The sequence below is a fragment of the Ictidomys tridecemlineatus genome, chromosome 7, assembly GCF_052094955.1.
Source record: "Ictidomys tridecemlineatus isolate mIctTri1 chromosome 7, mIctTri1.hap1, whole genome shotgun sequence".
NCBI lineage: Eukaryota > Metazoa > Chordata > Mammalia > Rodentia > Sciuridae > Ictidomys > Ictidomys tridecemlineatus.
The window spans coordinates 35,623,111-35,640,342 of NC_135483.1; the positions used below are offsets into that span (position 1 = coordinate 35,623,111).

The following is a 17,232-nucleotide window of genomic DNA, read 5'->3' on the forward strand; positions in this document are numbered from 1 at the left end:
TCTGGCTGGGAACTCAGAAAGGCAGGAGGTAGAAGAGATTGGAGACTGAACCAGAGTCCAGAAAATGTGGGGTACAGAGGTGATGTAGGGTACTAAGAATTGGCTCCCCCACCACATGAGTGAAACCCAGGGAAGATCCCTGGGGTATAGTCTTTCAGTGTGGACCAGCAAGTACTGGGCCCTGGAGGTGCCCTGATTTAAAATCTTCAGACCAATTAGCATTCAGCAAAGAGTATAGAGCCCACTTAAGCCTAAACCCTGCCACCAGGAATTCTGCCTAAGGGATTACCCTCTCTCACTCCAGAAATCCAGAGGGTGGAGCATCACACTCCTGATGATTCCACCTAAAACTACTGAGAATCTTTTGAATCCAACAGAAAGAATTCTTTAACTTTTTATGGGGATCTTTATCATTATTATTATTATTCTGTTTAATTGTGACCTTAATGGTACATGAACATTTATATGTATTCATATTTTTTTCTCTCATTTCTAGCATTTTTGAAGCCAGTTATTTTTCATGCATTAGTTTTCTGTGAACTAGGATGTTTAATTAGTATATTTTGGTTTTGTTTCATAATCGTTTATTTTTAGTTTTTTAAAATTTTTACTTTATGTATAGTTTTTATCCTACCTGTTTCCTTTGATCCTCTTTTCTTTCACTAACAGCCAATCTCTATTGTTCTTTCACTCTTCCTTTAATTTCTTTACTTCTTCTTTCTTCCTCCCTCATAATCAACACATCCTATATCATTTCTGTTCTCTTGCTGGCACCATTTGAAATTATAAACCCATTTGCAAACTTGCTGGTTTTATTGTAGGCAGGTCATATCATCTCTGTTTATTGTGATAATTAACACTGTAGGAACTATTTGGTTAAATGCTATATATTGTTTGTATTGGCTGTTGTTATTATTGTCTCCCCCTAAACAGTGAGATACTAGAAACCTTCAGGGACACTCTAAGTCCAGCGGGTAGAAACTCTGATGCCTCAGATCCATAGTGCTAAATGGGTAGACACACAAACAACATGAAAAAGCAAGTGAAAAAAATCACCCAAACCAAGAATCCATTAACACCACAGTGGAAGAAATGTCAGAAAAGGAGTTTACAATGTACATAGTTAAACTAATCTGCAAAGTAAAAGATGGAATAAGAAGTGAAATCAGAGAGAAAGTACAAGAAGAGAAAGATCACTTCAATAAAGAGGTGGAAAATCTATTTAAAAAAAAACAAAAAAAACGAAGCTGGGGTTATGGCTCAACAGTAGAGCCCTCGCCTTACAAGGCTCTTGGTTCCATCCTCAGCACCACATGAAAATAAATAAATAAATAAATAAAAGTTATTGTGTACAACTATGAAAAAAATAAATGTAAAAAAAACAAGTAGAAATCCTCAAAATGAAAAAAACAATAAATCAAATTAAAAATTTAGCAGAGCGATGGGGGTGTAGCTAAGTAGCAGAATGTTTAACTAGCATGCATGAAGCCCTGGGTGCAATCCCCAGCACTGCAAATATAAATACGTAAGTAGAAAGCACCACCAACAGGCCAAGCACAGTGGCACACACCTGTAATCCCAGTGGCTTAGGAGGCTGAGACAGAGGATTGCGAGTTCAAAGCCAGCCTCAGCAATAGTGAGGCGCTTAGCAACTCAGTAAGACCCTATCTCTAAATAAAATACAAAAATAGGGCTGGAGATGTGGCTCAGTGGCTGAGTGCTCAATCGATCCCCAGTACCAAAAAGAAAAAAGAAAAAAAGAAAGCACCACCAACAGACTAGACCACTTGGAAGAACCTCAGGCAATGAAGATAAAATACATAATCTTGAAAATAGAGTTGACCACAGAGAGAAGATGTTAACAAACTATGAATAGAACTTTCAAGAACTATTGATAACATGAAAAATCCAAATTTGAGATTTATTCGGATAGATAAAGGCACAGAGATAAAAACCAAAGGAATGCACAATCTTTTCAATGAAATAATATCAGAAAATTTCCCAAACCTAAAGAATGGAATAGAAAATCAAATATAGGATCCCACATGTACAAAATTACAACAGACCCAATGTACATTATAATGAAAATGCCTAACATACAGAATAAGGATAGAATTTTAAAGGCTGTGAGAAAAAAATATCAGATTACATATAGAAACCATACCTTGAAACCAGTTCCAATCTCACTCTTTTTATCTCTTGTGGTTTTAAAAATAAATTTCAGTAATGACCAATGTTATTGGGCATCTTTTTGTGTGCTTATTTTCCATCTATGTGTCTCTTTTGGTTGGTGTCAGATCAAATATTTTGCTTGGGGCCAGGGATACAGCAGGGTGGTAGAGAGCTTGCCTAGCCAGCAAAAGGCCTTGGGTGAGATGCCCATCATTGGGAGGAGGAGGTTATTTTTAATTAGCTGCCTATTTTCTTATTACTGAGTTTTGAAAGTTCTTTCCATATTTTTGATACAAATCCTTTGTCGAATATATGATTTAAAAATATTTTCTCCCAGTATGTAAATTGCTTATATTTTTCTTCTTATTCTTCTCCCTCTTTCTCTCTCTTTTTTTTTTTTTTTTGCACAAGAATTGAACCCAGGAGCATTCATCCACTGAGTATCACATCCCCAGCCCTTTTTATTTTTTTATTTTGAGACAAGGTCTCACTAAGTTGCTTAGGTACTCACTAAGTTGCTAAAGCTGGCTTTGAACTTTCGATTCTCCTGCCTCAGCCTCCCAAGCCACTGGGATTACAGTCTTATATTGTGCCTAGCCATCTTTTCGCTCTTCTAATAGTGCCTTTCTAAGAGCAGGAATTATTAATTTTGATGAAATCCAACTTATCAGTTTTTTCTTTTATGGATTGTGCTTTTCATGTCACTTGAAGAATACTTGTGTGATCCAACATCATAAAGATTTTCTCCTATGTTTTCTTCTAGAACTTTTATTTTAGGTCTTACATTAAGGTAGATGGTCCATTTGAGTTAATTCCATTTGGTTAAGATAAAAATGCATTTGGATAAAGACTTAAAGTTAATATGTAAACATGAAATCATGTTGGATAGTAATATCATAGGTGGTTTTTCTTTTTCAAATTTTTCTTTTATAATACTGTTAAATTAACATTTAATCACTATAACCATTATATAAAGGACATAGAGAGAGTGCAACAGGTTATCCAATAGGTGTGTGTGGAAATTTAAGGACAATTTATTGTGTAAAGGCAATTCTCCATAATTTTATCCTATTTCTGGGCATACTGCGAACAGAAGCACTAAATGACCTTTGTTCTGGATTATATTTAAGGATGTTTGTACAGAGAGCAGGCTTGTAAAACAAAAATAGTATTTTCCTGAAAATGACAGGGCAAGTCTATTTACTCTGCAATATAATGAAGACAATATTTCTCTATGAAGCAAAGATAGGCAGTTTGTTTACAGCCCATCATAAAAAAAAAATGAGCTTTCCCCTATTTTCAGTTCCTCAATCTTCCCATACACCCACTGAAGTGCAGCATCCATCTGGGTCACTCCACATCATTCTTGTGGGGCTCAGGAACAAAGGGACCTGACCTGAATGTGCAACTCATCCGAATGGTGTACCATGAGTAGACCTTTCTGTCTGATCCAGGATATCTGGTATCCTTTGCTGAGCTACCTTGTTAATTTACAAGTAGAGTAAAATCTCAGACCCTTCCCAGTTCCTAACACTTACCTCTACCGTTTAGGCCTTAATACAGATGCTGCATGATAAATTGAGATTACCCCAGAGAAAAGTACTGCCTGCATCTGCTGAGAGGTAGGCTTATACCTTTACACAATTTTTTTCTTAAGAACCTATTTTCAAGTTGGGCATGGTGATGCACTCTTGTAATCCCAGTGGCTCAGGAGGCTGAGAAAGGAGTACTGAAAGTTGGAGGCCATCCTCAGCAACTTAGCAAGGCCCTCAGCAACTTAGTGAACCTCTGTCTCAAAAATAAATAAATAAATAAATGAAAGGATGGAGATGTAGCTCAGTGGTAAAGTACCCCTGGGTTAAATCCTCAGTAGCAAAAAAAAAAAAAAAAAAAAAAAAGATGTTAACCTTTTGGGATGTCTGGGATATCTCTTTTAAAGCTGGTACTTAATCCTCAATATAATTTATTCAGCAAAACTGATACCATTTTTTAATGCCTTTATTTTTTATTTATTTACTTTTATGTGGTATGAAGGATTGAAGCCAGTGCCTCACATGTCTAGGCAAGCCCACTACCACTGAGTTACAGCCCCAGGCCCTGATACCATTTTAAAATAAATTCAGAAATAGCATATTATAGAATTAGGTGAGAAATCACTTCCTACACTTACTTTAGCCAAATCATTATCAGGCTCAACATTCAGTACTTTTCTCAAATCTTCTATAGCTTCCTGGAGCTTGTTTTGATGTTTATATGTAGTGGCACGGCGGAGAAGAGCTGAAAATTTACCAAAATAAAAGTTATATGTTTTAACATATCATATTGTTGTTATAACTATTTGGCAAGTTGAAAAAAAAACAGGTAGCACTGGACACTTTAAGACATAATTATGCAGAGCTTACATACACCCATTTTCATGTTGAACGCATTTTTTAAAAAAAAAGGTCCTGGCCGGCTCTTCCACAGGCTGAAAGACTCCATACCTTAGCATACTTTCAAAAGCAACACTCTATGCTGCAGTACTGGGAAGGTTTTCGCTAAACAATGCTTTCCTTCTTATAAACACCATTAATATTTTCTTATCATTTTCTAAAAATTTTAAAATTCCCTTATTGAAATTTAGTATACTATTAAATGCTCAGAATATGGCACACTAGTAAAATCTATTTTAGACATCTCTATAATGATTAGAATTACTTAGCACAGGGAACTGAGAGTATCTGATGATTTAAGTCAGCTAGCTTCAGAAATTGAGTCCTTTGGGGGCTGGGGATGTGGCTCAAGTGTAGCATGCTCGCCTAGTATGAATGAGGCACTGGGTTCGATTCTCAGCATCACGTTAAAAAAATAAAAATAAAGAGATTGTGTCCACCTTAAAAAAAAAAAACTAAAAATAAATTTTAAAAAAAAGAAAAAAATTGAGCCCTTTGGTAGTCTGCATTAGATTTTTTTGGTAAGTTTCAATGGATAATTTTATAATTATTTACTGCAACAACGAATGCATTTCTAGTCTCATAATTATCCATTAACTACTGAGAGAACTTAGTGTAAGAATTCAATATTTTGAAAAATATCAGGCTTAGTAATCTAAAAAGTGAGAAATTTATATCTGACATATTTTAATATGCCTCTTTTAAAAAATATAAATCTAAGAAGTTAGATTTTAGTCTTAGAATTAGCCATGAAAACCTAAAGAGATAAATTATTGTGCCATAAATTTAATCAAAATTGTAGCATTGTGCTTTAAGCATGCTTTAGCTACTGCCACTGCTATTCAGATTCAAATATCCAGGTTGGGGCTGGGGATGTGGCTCAAGGGGTAGTGTGGAAGTGTGCTCGCCTGGCATGCGTGCGGCCTGGGTTCGATCCTCAGCACCACATACAAACAAAGATGTTGTGTCTGCTGAAAACTAAAAAATAAATATTAAAAAATTTAAAAACAAAAAACAAATATCCAGGTTGTAACAATTATCTTTTTTTGGTAACTTTTTCATTTTGAAAAAATTTGAAAGTTACAGAAAAGTTGCAAAGGTAGTATAGAGAGTCCCTGTGTATCTTCACTCAGATTCCCCTAATGGGAAAATCTTATTCAATCTTTTGGGATTATTAAATACTTCAAAACAAATAATCAGGGACTTAAATTCAAGTAAAAATTAAAAGTAACTCTACAGAGGTGATGACTCACATATGGAAATCTGAGTTTATCTGAAATATTTTTAATGTATATATTAAGTATCTACAAATGGTCTTTAACAGACCCAGCTATAAATTTAAAAGCATTCAGAGAATATTTACCCTTTATGTTTCCAGGTTCTAACTGCAAGACCTTTTCACAATCCTGAAAAGCACTATTCCAGTTCTGCAATTTGATTTCTGCTTGAGCTCGATTGTTATAGGCAGCTACAGTGGGAAGCGCTGAGATACTCCTATAAGAGAAACAATTGTTGGTAACAAGTAGGCCTAAAGTAAACCTAAGAACATAAAAAAAAACCAAAACACTTCAGCTAAAGTTGTAGATTAAACAATTATAACCCATGTGTGGGCTGAATTGTTTCTCAAAAATTTCTACATTGAAGTCCTAACCCCCATAGTACCTCAGAATATGAATATTCTTCGAGATAGGGACTTCAAGAAGGTAATTAAGTGAGAATGAGATAAGTGATGTAGGCCCTATTCCAATAAATTGGTGCCCTTATGGAAGAAATCAGAACACACATACACCCCTGAACATACAGGAGAAGGCAGCCACCTGCAAGCCAAGGAAAGAGGCTGCAGAAGAAATCAACCCCACCAACACTTTGATCTCAGATTTCTTCAGTGTTTATAGCTAAACTGTGGAGCCAACCTAGATGCCTTTCAATAGATGAATGGATAAAAAAAATGTGGCATATATATACAATGGAATATTACTCAGCAATAAAAGAGAATAAAATCATGGCATTTGCAGGTAAAGGGATGGAGTTAGAGAAGATAATGCTAAGTGAAGTTAGCAATCCCAAAAACCAAATGCCAAATGTTTTCTCTGATATAAGGAGGCTGATTCATAGTGGTGTAGGGAGGGGAAGCATGGGAGGAATAGATGAACTCTAGATAGAGCAGAGGAGTGGGAGGGGAAGGGAGGGGGCTTGGGGTTAGAAATGATGGTGGAATGTGATGGACATCATTATCCAAAGTACATGTATGAAGACACAAATTGGTGTGAATATACTTTGTATATAACCAGAGATAGGAAAAATTTGTGCTCTATATGTGTAATATGAATTATAATATATTCCACTGTCATATATAAATTTAAAAAATTAATATTAAAAAACTGTGAGAAAACAAATTACTCATGTTTAAGCTACTCTCTCTGTGGTACTTTGGGATGGCAACCTTAGCAAACTGACCCAGCCTAAATCATCAAATATAATAAAATACAATTTAATATATAAAATCCACATTTAGACAAATGCTTAAAAATCTAATTAAATCTTAAAGTAAACTCAGACTTTAGAGGTGACATAGGAATTTAAATACCCATAGGTCACCTTCAAAAGTAGGTCAGTTAACATTAAATATCAAATGCACTTTTTGAATTCTTGGAAACAATTTCATAGAACAAAACAAAATGAAGTAATCAATCACAATTGATAGTCTTTATTCAACTATTATCATGTTAACAGAAACAAATCAGTTTGTAACTAAAATAGATTTAATTCTAAGGATGATCATAAAGTAATTTAATTGAGGAAATTTAATTGAAGGAACAGGAGAGTAGTCAGTGGGATGAAGAATACAAACATAAGAAAAAAAACTTTGCTAGATTAAGGAAATCAGTGCAAAATGAAGTAGAAATGAAAAGGAAAAACTTAAAAATCTATCTGCTGTTGCTTCAAAAGTGGGTATAGAAGGCTGTGAAATAATGAATACCCAGATATGGGAAACATAAGGGTATCAGTACAGTGAATTTACTAAATCCAGAAGAGAAATAGAATGTAAAAATGGAAACGTCATAAACAGGGTCAATTTAACAAGATCATTAAGGATGAATATAGAGGCATTACATGGTAGGACAGACAGCAGACATGGAAAATACACGTAAGGGTAAACAACAGGAAGGCCTGACACTGAGCATTCCCCACTGGCCAGGCATTGAGCACACTACACACATAGGTCATTGAACCCTCGTTACAATCCATAAAGGAGGTATTGCTACTCCTTCCAAATTGCAGATGAGAAAGCAGACGAAACGGAGTGGCTCGGTGAAGTTCTACGTCCTCAGGTAGTAAATGGTAGAGGCAAGACTCACACCTGTCTGCTCTTGTTACTTCGGGGTTATCCTGCCTTCATGACACTTGTCTTTTGTCATCTTCAAGCTGCTCTGAAGCTGGCACTATTGTAACTGTCTCACACTGGGGAAACCAAGGCAAGACAGGCGATAAAGTCAGAGGTGGCAGCCTGATTTCCCTAACCATCATACCACACCACTTTAATTTTTTCACTAAATGACTCCTTAAAGGAAGGTAAGGAAAATGTTGTTCCCCATATGGACAAGAGAATCTCCACTGATGGAAATAAACAAGAAAAAGGAAAAACAGTGTCAGAACTGAACAAGGGAGGCTGCACTGAATGAACCACCCATCAAATATCCTTTTTGTCTTTTTCCCATTTCACAAAGACAAACTTCTTTAGAGACACAACATTGAAAAAAAATTTCTCATTACAATTGGAAGGAAGATTGGACAGAGATTAATTTGAAGGTAGCTTTAATGATTCTGAGTACTGTTTGTAACAATTTAGGATCTTTAACAACTTTTAACGGAATATAAGAAATTCAAAAGCTCATATGCATATTTATTGAACTCTGCTATGAACCAGAAGCTTTGCTGGGAAATAAGGATACAAAGGTGTTTAAAAAAAAATTGGACAAGAGGCTCTGCTGGTACAAGCTGACAGTTCAGTTAGTATCAAATCACACATTGGGGCTGGGGTTGTAGCTCAGTGGTAGAACACCTGCCTGGCATGTGTGAGGCACTGGGTTCGATCATCAGCACCACATAAAAATAAATAAATGAATAAAACAAAGGTACTGTGTCCATCTACAACTAAAAAAAAAGTTTAAAAACAAATCATACATTGTTCCTTTAACAAGTACTACAAATGAGAGGTAAGATTGTTATAAAGGCCTATAAACTGGGGGGTGGCATAGAGTAGGCAGAGATTGGGAGTTCAGAGAAGACTTTTCAAAGAAGTAAGGCAAAGGCTAAGTCTTAAAGGATAAGTTGGAAGGTAATAGATAAGGAGAGGAGGAAAGGCCATTCTAAACGAAGACTCAGAATGTGCAAAGCCCCTGTGGTCATAAATTCCAGGATTAAGTCCAGGCAGTCTGACTACAGAACACAAATTCTTAACCTTTATGCTGAGTAGACCTTCTGCTAAGTTCCTTTCAGGTAGTTTCTACTCTCTCTCTCTGTAAAATAGGAAAGCCAGATGATCTGTCAAAGGTGGGAATGGAGTGAGAGAAAAGTTTGAGGAAATATTGAAAAAACAAGACAAACAAAAGTAAATTTACGATAAGGCACAAGTACAATACCTTGAGCAATTCTGAAATAGAATTAGCTTATTTATGTTGTTTTAATAATTAAAACATTAGCATTTTTTAAAATGGTAAGTTTAAACCACAACCAACCTAGTATAATACATCACAGCCTCCTCATAATCGCCCGAGTTGAAAGCTTCATTTCCTTTTTCTTTTTCACGAATAGCAAGTAAACCCCTGTCCTTCTCAGTTAGACCTAGAAATAAATATTAAGTGCTATATGTGAAAGTATAATGTTTTAAAGTTTAAATCCATAAATACTTTTATGCAGTGCTGGGAATCAAATCCAGAGCCTCACACATACCAGGTAAGTGCTCTACCACAGAACTACCCCTGGCCACCAAGAGTGCTTATTCTAACTGAAGTAGAAACCAGTAAATAAAATAAAAGGTTTCCTAAGCAGGATATTTTCCCTTTTTTAATTAGAAATTCAGCATTTTTGAGGATTTAGGGTGTTTTTTTGTTTGTTTTTGTTTTTATGGTGCTGAGGATTGAACCCAGGGCCTTGTGCATGCAAGGCAAGCACTCTACCTACTGGGCTATATCCCCAGCCCCTATTTTTATAATTGGTTACATTAAAAATCATCTATGGAGTTTAAATGAAAACTCTTATCTTTTGTTTGGGGCAAATAAGAAAAATGTGAGAAATTTCTGGGAAAAAGAGGATAAAAAAAGGAACAAATATAATTGGGGAGGGCTGGGGTTGGGGCTCAGTGATAGAGCGCTTGCCTGGTGTGTTTGATCCTTAGCACCACATAAAAATAAATAAATAAAGGTATTGGGTCCATCTGTAACTAAAAAAAAAAAAACTGCAGTAATAAAAATACATTTATATTTTGAAGTCTTACAACATTTATTTATTATAACTATTATTCATATAAAAGATAGAAATAAACTTGATAAAGAAAATCCACAAATTTTTAATGAAAATCTGTGTAGCACTCAAATATCTTCTAGGGGAACAGTTTTTATTATAATTTAAAAATTTAAAGACTACTAAATTATTCTTATGTTTCCCCATTACCTGCTGTGTCTACTTTTCTTTCAATTTTAGACAAATGTGACTTGTTGTTAATTACAGTCTTTTCTTTGTAATCTTCATCGATTTTTGAGCATTCTTTTTCCACATCAAATCTTAAATGGGAAAAAAAAACAAAACTGAGAAAATAACAATACAAGTAAGAAAATAAAATTGTTATTGATATTCTTTATTTGTATTACAGGCTAAATATCTCTTTGGATCAGAAGTGTTTCATATCTCAAATTTTTTTTCAGATTTTGAAGTATTTGCATATACATAATGGAATTATTTTGGGATAGAGACCAAGAAAAAACACAAAATTTATTTATGTTTTATATATACACCTAATACACATAGCTGAACATATTTTTTTTTTTTTTGGTACCAGGAACTGAACCCAGAGGCACTTAACTTCTGAACCACATCCCAGCCCTATTTTGTATTTTATTTAGAGAGAGGGTCTGACTGAGTTGTTTAGGGCCTTGCTAAATAGCTGAAGCTGCCTTTGAACTCGAGATCCTCCTGCCTCAGCCACTGCACCCCGCTTAATACAATATTTTTAATAATTTTGTGCATGACACTCAGTATTACAATGTAGAATTTTCTATGTAAGTCATTATGTCAGTGCTAAAAAGTTCAGATTTTGGAGCTTTTCACATTAGAGATGCTCAACTTGTACTGTGTCTTTTTGATGCATATTAAAAAAATGAATAATAGGTTTATTTTTCAAGTCATTTACATTCCTTCTTAAGAAAATATGTTATTAAGTAAGGATTTAAATATTAATCAGATGAAATATGTTTGGAACCTTGTAATTAAAATTGTGAGTAATTTCTCTCCATTTAAAACGTTTGTACTTTTTTTTGGATTAGTATAAAGACAGCATTATTTATTTTTGGTTGATTTTATAAAAAAAAGGATGTAGTCTTTTTTTTTCCTATGAAAAATAAGATCAGAAGTGCTTAAACTAGATATTCTTAGTAGTCTATTAAAATAATTTGGTACCCTTGAGATATTTAGGTATATAATAATTATCTTAAAAGTTACAATATTGATAGGAAAAGAATTATTCAAAGATAAAATATAGAACATACTTATCCCATTCTGCATAATCTCTTGGAATTTTCTTTTTAGCTGGTCTATTTTTAGAATGTTTTTCCTAAAAGAAAAAAACTCATATTTTATGAGACGTATTTTATCTAAAATTAGCAGGTTTTAGTGTAAATATAGTGTGAAGTATTAGATTAAGATATGCAAATGGAAGGGATCAGAAAAATAGTACCCCTGAGGTTATGACAACCTTAGTATCCTAATACAATAATATACAGCAGACAAAAGAAAGGATTTAAAATTCTTAGTTAATTCTGGGAAAATCTATAGACATTTAAGCATACACACACACACAACTTGAAAACTCACATGTGATCATTAATTATTTTCTTATAATAAAAAGATACTAAACTGATGTGTTCTTGCAAAATCTGGGCATTGGAGAAACAAGAATCACTAGTTTGCTCTATTGTTTGGTTGCAATGACAGATACCCACTTTGGACTAATTCAATTTAAAAAGAATAAATTATTGGCATATATAAACAAACTTAAGAAAAGGTAGGGTACTTCTAGATAAAGGGATTCCTGGGCCCTTTCTCCAGTGTCCTCTCTCTCTCTCTCTCCTGCCTTTATCTCTGCTTCTTTCTGCCTGCTAATTTCATTTTCTTCTATAGCAATTTACATTCTCTATGTAGTAGGAAACTTAGCCACATCAGTTTGGAATTATAATCTTACAGGCCTCCTCATCAGAGAAGAAAAAGAGAGACTCTTCCCTGTACCTACAATTAAGAGTAGGGAGGGATCCTCTCCCATAGGTTTTAAAGGGAGCATGGTCCTGCCGATACCTTTATTTTAGACTGACTTCTAGCCTCCAGAACAATGAAAGAATATATTTCTCTTGTTTTAAGCCATTTTGTGTTATTTTATTATAGCAGCCCAAGGAAACTAATACAGGTAGGACAACTTAATTTCAACACTGATTAGAAAGGGTATTTAAATTCACATGTGGCTCTGTGACATACCTTTGACAAAGAATCAATCCCTCTTGAGGAATTTTTTAAAAATAAACATAAATTGATTTAATTGTGGTAGTCATTACTGTGTATAAGCATCATATTAAATGTACAATATGCATTTTCCAAACATAACTCAATAAAGAAAATAATTTAATAAGTAAAAAGAATGGACATCAATAAGAGTCTCAAGACACAAACTAGATACATGGAATACCACATATTGAACAATATCATATTAATATATTATACAAAGAGGCAAAGCTCTGAAAGATTAGAACATGTACTCCTTCCACATGTTCCCACAGCACCCAATAATTACCATCCTCATTCATATCATACTATCAGTGGGGTTCAAACTTTTTGGTCTCATGACACTTTCACACTTATGGTCATTTGGAGTTACGCAGATTTTTTAAACAATCACAAATTTCATTATGTAATTTAAAAATCACATTTTTAATACCCCAGAGGTCATAAGTCTTTGGAATATGTTAAGTAAAACTTATAGGTGGGGTAAGGCTTTACCAGCTAAATGTTGAGATCTACTAGCATAAGTTAGTATGAATCATAAGAAAAGGGTATGATTTAAATAAATCAGGATATGATGGAATTCTATGCTACAATTAGAAACTATGTAGAAATTCTCTTTATTGATATTAGCCATATGTTAATGAGTGAAAAAAAAAGAATGTAGGCCAGGGCCTTATTTATGTAACAATTAATTATATATGATGTACAATATGACACATGTAATGTCATGCATACATGGTAGGGCCTTATTTATTTAAAGAGCATATATACATAAAATATATATATATATGCATATATATACATATATATACATATATATATATATATATATATATATATAGATAGATAGAGAGAGAGAGAGAGAGAGAGAGAGAGATATCTAAAATGATCCCTTAAAATGTTTAATAGGAGTCATCTCCCTGCAAAATAATATCAGGCAATTTTTACATTTCTTGCTGAAGCTAGGATGGGAAGGATGAGGAAAAAATTCCAATATACCAAGACAGAGAAAAGAACTCCCAGCAGAGGAGAAATAGAAATCCAATCCATATATTCAGAAGTATAAGAAATATACATCTTCTACTACAATTTTTTAACCTCAAGCCCTCATTCTACGGACTAGTAGAAAACACTCAATCTTAGTTTTACCTTTTCCCAAGGTTAGTGAAATGCCAAGGCTCTGTGGACTTACGGGGAAATGATTAACAAGAAGTGGTCCAGTTCACACAATTGGGTTGTTCGTATGACATTCATTATCTGATAACATGGCCCCTTCCATTTTTATGGCTCTCTTTGAATCTCTGTGAATATTGGAGACATTCGAAACCCATCTATTTCCCATCCTGCTACATCCCTCCTCTGAGACAATGAGCCTAAAATTAAGTGCTTGCTTGAATAGGGAGAAGAAAATGGAGGGAAAACAGTGAGGAAAAAAATAGAAGATTGTTTAAAATATTATGCCAGCTATAATACTTTAAAAGTTGTTTGGTGAAGTCTTTGTATCACAGGTACAATTTAAACTCAGTTATAGAGTAGAATGTGGTTATCAGAGATTGGGAAAAGTGAGAAGAGGAAGAGATAGGGAAAGGGTGATTCATGGGTACTAAGTTACAGCTAGGAGCAGCTCTGGTGTGCTGCTGCATACTAGGATGACTATAGATAAAAATAATCTGTATATTTTAAAAAGCTAAAGAAAGAGTTTTCTATAAGGAAATAGTACGTGAGGAGAGATATTTTTACACCCATTTAAATATTACACAATATATACCTGCATCAAAACATTACATTACCCCATTAATATGTATAATATGTATTATTTGTACCAATTAAAAATAAATTTATTTTTAAAAATAAAATTTAAAAAAAAACTTATAGGTAGCCATTGACTTGGAATGAGCTCCTATACTAGCTCTAAGAAACCAAAACAAAATGGAGTAATTTATGCTAAAGATCCAGATGAAACTAAGTTATATAACCTTTTGTCCTGTTTCCAAATTTAAATAAAAATACTCCCATAAAACATTATATAAAAATTAAAAAATAATGAAAATAAATATGAATTAATTGATATAGATGGTGTCAGTTTTCATTGCCTGTGTAATTTGTAAGTATGGAGTAAAATCCAGAAAGGTAAATTATCAGAGAGCATAATGATAAAGAGCTATGGATGTTTTTAAAATAAAATCAAGGTTTCAAAGACATAGCAAAAATGAGTTAACCTGGAATGAAAAGACTCGGATAGCCATCCTTTCAGAAACAACAAGGTCAGCTGTATCCCAAGAGGCCCAGTTTCAACCTGAGCTTGGGTAGATGCAATCAGAACCCCCAAATGCTCCTTCTTTATGAAACCATGGGTTAAAAAGGAGAGATGTACATGACAAAGCAAGGAAAACCAAAGAGAAAGGGGGATAAAAGAAAAAACAGAGAAGCACTAAACAGGAATGACATCTACAAACTTGAAAGTACCTGCTTATTATTTTAAATTGCTAGTTAATTAAATGACACAAGATAATCCTCTGTACCTCAACTGGATAAATACAATTCTTCCCTGAAAATCTCACACACTGAATGGGATCTTATTAAGCTAGTAAAAACTGGTCACAGTAAAAGAGAAGACAGCAAAAGAAAAGAGGAAAGGCAGTAAATGCAAGATGCAAATCCTCAAGGGAGAATGCTACTTTGATTTCATCTTCAAGTAATGAGATACGGAAAACTGAAGGTAACAGACACACCAGCTGAAACAACTACAGTTCTCCTGGAGGACATCACTCTCTGGCAACTCTGCTTGGACTGGATAGCTCCTTAAGCAACTACTGCCTCCACCTAACAGCCCCGCCCCACAACAAAAATGTCTACCTGGCCAACCTGAAGACAGCTGTTGGAACCACGAACTGGAGGCAAATGATCTTTCATTCCTGGAAATGTTTCAGTTTCATGAAAGTGCATTCTACTTTCTTCTCTTTTAATTTCTGACACCCAACTCTGATAAGCATGGAGAAAAAGAAGGTAAATATACAGTTTGAAATAATTAACCAAGCATTATAAAGAACTATACATCATAGTTTTTTAGGACTTCTATTTTTAGATGACAATTTTATTATGCCATTCTATGTGGAATAGCTTTCTTTCTTTTTTTTTTTTTTTGCCTGTACCATGATTGAATCCAGGGAGAATCAACTACTAGTCACATCCACAGCTCCTTTTTATTTTTTATTTTGAGACAAGGCCTTGCTAAGTTGCTGAGGCTGGCTTTTGAACTTGCAATCCTCCTGTCTCAGCCTTCCATACCCCTGGGATTACAAGTGTATGGAACACCTTTTCTACTTTTTCTTTATAATTGTGGTAAATACACATAACATTAAATTTATCTTCTTAACCATTTTTAGTGTACTGTACAGTCTTATTAAGAATATCACACAGTTGTTGTCTGTCGTACCTTATTTATCTTTCAAGATCCTATTATCATCCCTTCCAGCAAGCTTTCCCTGAACTTCCTGGTTGGTTTAAAAGTGCTCCTATTCTACTTATTAGCATAAAGATTACATGTCATATATTTATTGTCAGTTTTTTTCTCCATACTGTAAGCTCCCAGAGGGCAGAATCTTAGTCTTAACTTCATCTTTGTGATTCAGTGTCTCGCACATATTAGATTCTTAACAATATTTACTAAACTGAATTATCAAGGTGCCAGGAAAAAAATTGAAGAGATTATCTGTGAAAGCCTATTATTTATTATTCATTTATATATATATATAAATGAATATATATAAATACACACACACACACACACACACACACACGCCAAAGATTCTTATATTTGTCAGACACTCATAAACACTGGGATTCAGCAATGAACTATGTTATCTGTCCAAACCATACAGGAGAACAGGAGAATGAGAAAGGGGCAAAGAGGAGAAATATGAGGAGAAAAAGAAAAGCAATTTAAAAAGAAAGGGAATTATGAAGGAGGAGGAGAGTAAGATGTAATGAGGAAAGTGGCCAAAAAAGCATGGGAGAAATTAGGAGAGAAGGTGACAACTCCAGAAGTGGTCAAGAGGAGAAAGGACACACTGGGGCAAAGGAAAATGGGGAGCTGTTTAATGGGCACAGGGTTTTAGGTTAAAAGAGGAAAAATCCTGGAGAGTGGACCCACAACAATGTATTTGCTGGGCTACATTTAAAAATGGTTAAGATTGGCTGGGGATGTAGCTCAGAGGCAGTGTACTTGCTTAGCATGTATGAGGCCTTGGGTTCAATCCTCAGGACCATGACAATCAAAAAAAAAAAAAAAAAAAAAGCCAAGATGGTCAATTTCATGTTATATGCCCTGTACTACAATAAAAAAAGAATAAAATCTCATAACTGGGGTGATATTGATGGAGCAAAAGAAGTGAAATAAAATATTAAAATTAACAATAACATAAGAGAAAATAATTAAGAATAAATTTAACAAAAATTTCAAGAATTCTGCATGTAAGATTAAAAGGTATTTCTGTAAAAAATTAAAGACCTGGACTGGGGGTGTAGCTCAGTGGCAGAACAAGTGCTTAGCATTTTTAAGGCCCTGGGCTCAATCCCCAGCACCTCAAAATAAATAAATAAAGACAAAAAAAACCCAAAAGGAATGGAGAAATATGCAACGTTCATGGATCAGAAACCTCAATGGTTTTGTCAGTTCTTCCACAATTGATCCGAAGATTCAATACAATTTCAATCCAAACAGAAGAAAGTTATTTTATATAAACTGATAAGCAAAAGACCTAGACTAGCCAAAACAACTTAGAAAGAGGACCGAGCTGGAATTTCAAGACTTACTGTAAAAATACTACAATCAAGACAATGAAGTACTGAAATAAAGATG

General features: G+C 34.2%; 1 protein-coding gene across 1 annotated transcript in view; it reads right to left on the reverse strand.

The window, feature by feature from the left end:
- Spag1 (sperm associated antigen 1) overlaps positions 1-17,232 on the reverse strand; it is a 62,070-nt gene that overhangs the window by 38,608 nt on the left and 6,230 nt on the right. Inside the window, exons 4-9 of the mRNA XM_078016864.1 lie at positions 15,228-15,353; positions 11,369-11,433; positions 10,278-10,387; positions 9,344-9,449; positions 5,968-6,098; positions 4,343-4,449 (exon numbers count right to left, since the gene is read on the reverse strand). Of these exons, the coding sequence (XP_077872990.1) occupies positions 4,343-4,449; positions 5,968-6,098; positions 9,344-9,449; positions 10,278-10,387; positions 11,369-11,433; positions 15,228-15,353 (645 nt within the window). The remainder of the gene's footprint in view (positions 1-4,342; positions 4,450-5,967; positions 6,099-9,343; positions 9,450-10,277; positions 10,388-11,368; positions 11,434-15,227; positions 15,354-17,232) is intronic.